At 32.4% G+C, this 7,282-nt stretch overlaps 1 protein-coding gene across 1 annotated transcript; it reads left to right on the forward strand.

Annotated features, from left to right (window-relative positions):
* Positions 1-3,867: 3,867 nt before the first annotated feature.
* On the forward strand, positions 3,868-6,435 carry LOC143084264 (uncharacterized). The gene is made up of 2 exons (XM_076260673.1): positions 3,868-4,123; positions 5,076-6,435. The coding sequence occupies exons 1-2, from the start codon at positions 3,868-3,870 to the stop codon at positions 6,383-6,385; spliced, it is 1,566 nt and encodes a 521-aa protein (XP_076116788.1). The 3' UTR covers positions 6,386-6,435.
* Positions 6,436-7,282: the final 847 nt, after the last annotated feature.

Consider the following 7,282-nt stretch of genomic DNA (forward strand, 5'->3'; position numbering starts at 1 on the left):
TTGTTTTTGTTTCGAATGGTTGTTTATCTTGTGACTATTTAGGACGACAGCAATTTACAATTGTAAGATACCATAAAAATATAAGCTTGATTACAGAGAGACAATAGAACAAAGCAAAAAACAAAGTGGGGAACCGCATAAACTACAATAGAAGCAAAACAGGTACGACAAAAAATGTTATTGTCTCCTGCTATGCATGCACCACACATAAAGCAAATTCACATTTGGTCAAAATATTACAATAAGGAAAAGAAAATAATTTGTAAAATCACAGTTCAGACACTAAAATGGTATCATCTGACAAACGATCGCAATCACATGTTGCTATAGATTACCAAATAACCATACAGGTCAGCCGATTCGTGATGAAAAGTATAAAACACGATTGGAGAGGATATTTTTTCGTAGTATTGCACAACATAAAACATTGATTAAAACGATCGCCAAATAAACATTAGGATAATTGGTATAAAGTCATTGAATTCGCTTTCAAACAAAAGTTTTGGTTACTTGTGCGAGAAACACTAGTATTATGTTGCAACGCAAAATGTATGCCACAAAAAAATGATGACAAAATAATTGTACAAAGCGATTCTTTGAAATGACGACGTTACAAAAAATACCGAACCCTGAAGAAAAATCAAAACGGAAAGTCCCTTATCAAAGGCAAAATCAAATGTTCAAACACACCAAACGACTGGATAACAGATGTCATATTCCTAACTTGGTACAGTCATTTCTTACGTAGAAAATGGTGAATTTAACCTGTTGTTATATCAGTCATTCCCAAAAAAATGGGTACAATTCGAATGTAGACACTGTTAAAAAATAAATTTCAACTGAGCAGAGAGAGAGTGTTGTTTTCTTCTGTGTCTATATCTAGTCTGTCATTTCTTTAATTTTTACTTACACCATTTTAGTTGTTTTCTAGTTTTAGCATTTTTTGTAAGACAAGGTAAGAATGAACGTATCGGAGGTTAGTGTTGTATAAAGTCATCTTAAAAATTGCATTAGAGAAAAACATAAGATTTAAATCCAGGCTCATGTGAAATGGGTTACATTTACCACCATAGCAAACTGATTTATACGTATTATTCTGTATATATTGAAAACAAATACCAATTTTAAGGTCTGAATTAATATAGTGTTTAAAAAATAATTCAAATAAGTAGTTTTCACAACTTATTTAGTAATAAATTTAAACTAATGAAATGTTATGCTGTATAATATTTTAGTTTCATAATACAGCTTTCCAGGAAAAACCCTATTATTTATGTTTTGAATCACTTGTATGTATTTTTTATGCTTGTATTAATCCACACCCCAATCTTTGTTACGGAGGTTGATATCAAACCAGTATCTGAATGCTGATACATATAGTAACACTTAACTCTTTAATGCTAGCTTTTCTAAACAATTTATTGACATTACAAACTAAAAAACTGTTTTCTATCAAGTGATATGTTTCTTTTAGTCAAATGGACTTGTTCTTGTTAAAATCTCCGTAACGATTCATGAACTTTCACTCAAAAATATGTTTTACTTAAACCGAATACTGTTCAACTTAATTTTATTAGCTCTATACAGATAATGTCATCTTCCTTCACACCATAATGTATGTATTATACTCAACTATGAAGTTTTGAAGTCAAAATAGTTTCATTTCGAAAATTTCTATCCTCCGTAACGACATTTAAAACCTCCATAACGGACAATTCCAGTTCTTACCAACAGCAAACATATAAATGAATGTAAATATTGGAATTAAATGACAAACAAGACAACATAATTAAACATTTTTCTTAGTAAATCGTTATCTAAAAAGTCCTGTTAGAGAAAAAAAAACTTTTTTTCCTTAAATTTCTATCCTCCGTAACGTAAATCAATGATGTCGTCTATGATTGACATCACTTTTTGATTTTTATTAGTGATAATTGATGAACTGATTTGGTATCTATAACAATGTACAAGAATTTCAATTGGTATGATCGTGTTTACATGCATCTTTAGATTTTTTTATTTGCATAACCTCCGTTACATTGATGAGTCCTAAGTAATCTTGAAAATGTTTGCCATAAACCGCTGTTAAAGTTATGATTGTCGCCGTAATTACACAAGTTGTGTTGTAGACTATTTTAAATCTAAGAAAATGGCTGATATAACGTTTATTAAACGTTATAATATTGCTCACATAATAGGGAAAAAACAAGTTAACCTACCTTTCTCAAAACAACATTTTTTTTCTCAAAATCTGTATTTTGTTTGTCTGTTTTCTGTATAATAAATGATGTCTGCTACAAAAATGACTTTCGGCAGTGTCGGCAGCCGCTGATACTGATAAAAAAGTCTAACAACTTAACTGTAAATAACTGCGTCACGGAGGTTATTTAAACGGAGGTTAGTTTTAATTACATTATACATGGAAATATGTAACAATATTGTTGAGTTGCTTTCTCAAAACTGATTATTGAGAAGCTTTATGGGTGCTTTCAATGAAAAAATCATCATTTTGATTTGTTCTTGGTTAGTGCGTTCCAAAATACGCGTTACGTAGGTTGGATTCTTATATGCGACAATCGAAAAAAAGAGAAAGAGAAGATTTTTTTTTATTTTTCGTTTCATTGTAATAAAAGTTAAAGGCAGGATTTTAAAATTTGATGTATCAACTTTGCTTAAAGTCACTTTGGGCATGATTTCCAATCATATAAATATTTTTTGACTGTACCTAAAGATACGTTACGGTAGGTTATACGTTTATCGGCGACATTGGTTTAATGGGTAAATCAAAGAGTATATCATAACTTTTGATTCTAAAATATTTTTGTGGATAAAAATCAATATAGTGTCAAATAAAAAAAGCAAATCTAATCATGATTTAGATGAAATAAAGTATTTTAATTCACACCGATATTTGGAGTTTTTCTTGGCGACATTCGGAATTCGTGTGATTTCCGTATATTGAATAGAAAATCACACAAATATATTTACGATATACAACACAAAAGAATATAATTTTATTTTAGTATACATATTAATCACTTAGAACACGAAAAAGATTATCTGTGACATATGTTAAGCTTGCATTTTGTGGTTATTTGCCGGCGACACAGGAATTTTGTAATTGTACCCATTTTTTGGGAATGACTGATATAGGTCTTATAGCTAGAAACCTCGCACATATCGTTCTACTAAAGTTCAATATTCATCTTTCACGGTTTTATCTGGACAAAATGCAGCATGATTTGTACTTGCATGTCCGTCCATACGGTGTATTAAATAATTATACAGTATTTACACAATTTACGCTACTGAAACAGTAATTGCAGTTGCCTGAATGCAAAGATATCAAAATTTCTTATGATAATATTTCCTCTTACAGATAGAATTAATCTATCAAAAGGTATCCCCTATTTGCTGACAATAAATTTGAACGAATCAAATGACGTGCTAAAAGAATGAACTATTCTATTTGTTGTTACCTGTGGAAAATTGGTTAGATAGATGCAAAGCAAAATATAATGACACGTGATGGCTGTTGTGAACTAGTAATGTATTAGACACCGTTGTTATTAATCTATTTTTATATCTTTATTTGCAGAAATAGAACATCAAACACGGGGTTTAAGCAGACATGAGTCTTTAACAAGTTTAAAAAAGCCACTAGTAAACGTATTTACACTTATTAAAGTATGTATGCGTGCATGTATGACGTATTACCTTGCTGTCATAACTATGCTACTCTTAGGCTTATCTATACTGTTAGCGTATCATTGGATTGAGCAGCATCATCAAAAGGAAGTGGTTACACCGTTAAACGTACCAAAAGTGAACGCAGAAAATTCAACCAAGCTGCATGTAAATCCAAAAATGTACTGGGGAACATACCGTGCTAACTTATATTTTGGTATGAAGACAAGATCTCCAAAGTCTCCAGTTGTTGGTCTCATGTGGTTTGAAGAAATCCCAGGAGGTAAAAATCGTTCAAAGCCAAATATACGACATTGGTGCAAGCCAAATGACGGTTTGAGATATGGCTGGAAAAAACACGATGGCAAAAGCTTTGGAATTCAAGAAATTGTCGATGATAAATTTTCATTGACAACATCTTTTTTAAAACACAGCAGTAAAAATGGCGCAGATGACTGGTCCTGGAGAATTTCCGTTATGCCAAAGGTACGAGTTTAAAGACATATTTTGTTATATGAACCTTATATCACTTTTTTATGTCTTAAAAACGCAGTATTCTGTATCGTTAACATATAAATGATTTATTGATGTAGAATTATGTACCTTTAAGATACAAATAATTGACAATTGCTTGCCCAATGTTTGTTGATGGTAATACATTTTATTTGTATACATGATTGAAAATTTAAAACATGAAAGACATCGCGGTAATCTTTTCAACTTTGAACAAAAGGATTTGCTTGTGCTTTGTATTTAAATATACTTTATGTCAAGGACAAATTTGAAATAGCAACTTCCTAAACAAAAGTCTGATTAACAAATAACACGAATTCATTATAAAAAGACATATTTACTTGTCAAAATTATAAATACATTATTTTTCTCATATATATTCATTGTTTTTTAGGAAGAAAAAAGATCAACAATAGTGTCTCTGTTTGTTTATTTCGCACTGGAAGATGACGAAAAAGTATATCATTATACTGAAAATGACCGGATAACATGCATTGGTGGGGGTTCCGAAGAACTTGGAAATTTTTTTATTACATTTCCACCAGTCAAAAAGACAAAACATGTTAAGTATTCGCGACTTGTTACAAAACATGAAGGATTTTCACAATTAGAAGATGTTTTGTTGCATTATATGACCAGCGCCTATTGGAACAACACCCATTATTTTACTGCACTCCAACAGCCAATGCCACGCAAAAAAACAAACCTATTTGTTCATCAAGTTACGGGAGAAATACCCTTAGATATTGATGTGGTATACGAGACAGGAGATTATAATCATAACTCTTACAGTATGAAGGGTCAAATTTTAACCCAAGGTTTGAAAGAAGCTTCTATTGAATTTGATCAAAGATTTGCATCTACTTTTGATCTAGAAAGCAAAGGATTTTCATTAAAAGAAATCGATTTTGCGAAGGCGGGAATCAGCAATCTGCTGGGTGAAATAAGTTACTTTTACGGATCGTCTCGAGTCAAATCAAAGTATAGCACAAAACCTCTTGATTACTGGCCAGCTGCTCTTTATACATCAATACCTTCAAGGTCAAATTTCCCAAGAGGATTTTTATGGAATGTTGGATTTGATAATCTGCTTATTAGTTTATGGGATCCAAAAATAACAGAGGATATCATAGGTCATTGGTTAGATTTACTAAATAAAGAAGGATGGATTCCTCGGGAGCAAATTTTGGGAGAGGAAGCTAAAGCTAGATGTCCAGACAAATTCATTGTACAGAATAATAAAAACGCTAATCCACCAACATTATTTCTTACTGTACAATATCTTATGAGGAGAGGAATTGTCGATAAAACTTTTTTGGAAAAGATCTTTCCGCGGCTTAAAGTTATGTTTGATTGGTATAATACTAGCCAAGCTGGTCTGTTACCTTCAACATACTACTGGAGAGGCAGACATTATAATGTAATCCATCAAATCAATCCATTAACACCCTCGTCGGGATTTGATGACTACCCACGAGCATCACATCCAAGCTCCAAGGAACTTCATTTGGACCTTCGTTGTTGGATGGCTCTTGCATCCAGAGCAATGTCTGACATTGGAAAGAAAATAAAGAAAGAATGGCAAATATATGAAGACACACATCAGCTCTTGGTAGATAATGATCTCCTTGACAAGTATCATTGGTCATCTTTGAAAAGCATGTATAGTGATATAGGATTACATGTTCCTCTTAAATATAGGGGGCATAAACCAAAGTTACTGTATATTAACTCTTTTGGATATGCGAGCTTATTTCCAATTATGCTAAAAATTATTGACCCAGAGTCTGGTCGATTAACACAAATGTTATCAGATATGAAAAAACATGAATTGCTGTGGACAGATTATGGATTAAGATCTCTTGCGAAAAATTCTTCTTTTTATCAACTGCCAAATACAGTTACAGACCCACCTTATTGGAGAGGATCAATATGGATCAACATGAATTACTTGACTTTAAGCGGACTTTACTATTATCGCACAACCCCTGGGAAAAATCAAAAGCTGGCAACTGATGTTTATAATGAATTAAGAAGGAATATTATTTCGAATGTTTACAAAGAATATAGCAAAAGAGGTTTTTTATTTGAACAATACGATGATAAAACAGGGGCGGGAAAAGGTGCTCATCCATTCTCCGGGTGTTCAGCTCTTATTGTAGCTATAATGGCCGAAGAATATTAAAGCTAGACTTTTTCGTATTTGAAGATATGTTGTTGTTAAAACGACAATGAGGACGCGACAAGCGAAAGCTAAATATTTTTTCTATATAAAGTCACTGAACCACTGCTTTTATTGAATTTCAACCGGTTTTCATTATATTATATTTCAAAGTCGGTTTGACTTAACATTACCAGCAATTTTGAAACATTGATTACCACGATTCGTATAGATACATTTTAGCAAGACTTCACATTGGCTCCTGCATTAAATCAAACTTTTCATAAACTATATTTTGTTTTTGGTCTCGTCCTTTCAGTTTTTATACGACCGCAAAAAATCTTGGTATGATGTCGTCGTCTGCGTCGTCCGCGTCGTCGTCCGAAGACACATTTGGTGTCCGAACAATGAATTTAGTTTAAGTGAATGAAATTTTATCAAAAAGTTCAACACTTCAAAAGGAAGGTTGGGATTGATTTTGGGGATGAAGGTCCAAACCATTTTGGAATTAGGGGCCCAAAAGGGGCCAAAACAAGTATTTTTCTACTTTCAGGATATCAATTTGTGTAATAGTGTTTCAATTACTCTGAAATTGTACCACAATGTTTAATACCACAGGTAAAAGGTTTGGATCGATTTTGGGGGTTATGGTCGCAAAGGTTTGGGAATTACGGGCGAAAAAGGGGGCCCAAAAATAAGCATTTTTGTAGTTTTCAAAGAAGAACTTGTGTTTAAGTGTATGAATCTCTCTGAAATTATACCACAGGTTTCCATACCATGAAGGGATGGTTAGTATTGACTTTCGGGGGTAATAGATCAAAATGTTTTGGAATTAGGGGCAAAAAAAGGGGAAAAAATAGTTTGGTCAACAGACAATTATGACAATTTAAAAGCAGTGTAAGGGAGGTAACTCAAAAATAT

The sequence above is a fragment of the Mytilus galloprovincialis genome, chromosome 7 (assembly GCF_965363235.1).
Source record: "Mytilus galloprovincialis chromosome 7, xbMytGall1.hap1.1, whole genome shotgun sequence".
In the NCBI taxonomy this organism is placed as follows: Eukaryota; Metazoa; Mollusca; class Bivalvia; order Mytilida; family Mytilidae; genus Mytilus; species Mytilus galloprovincialis.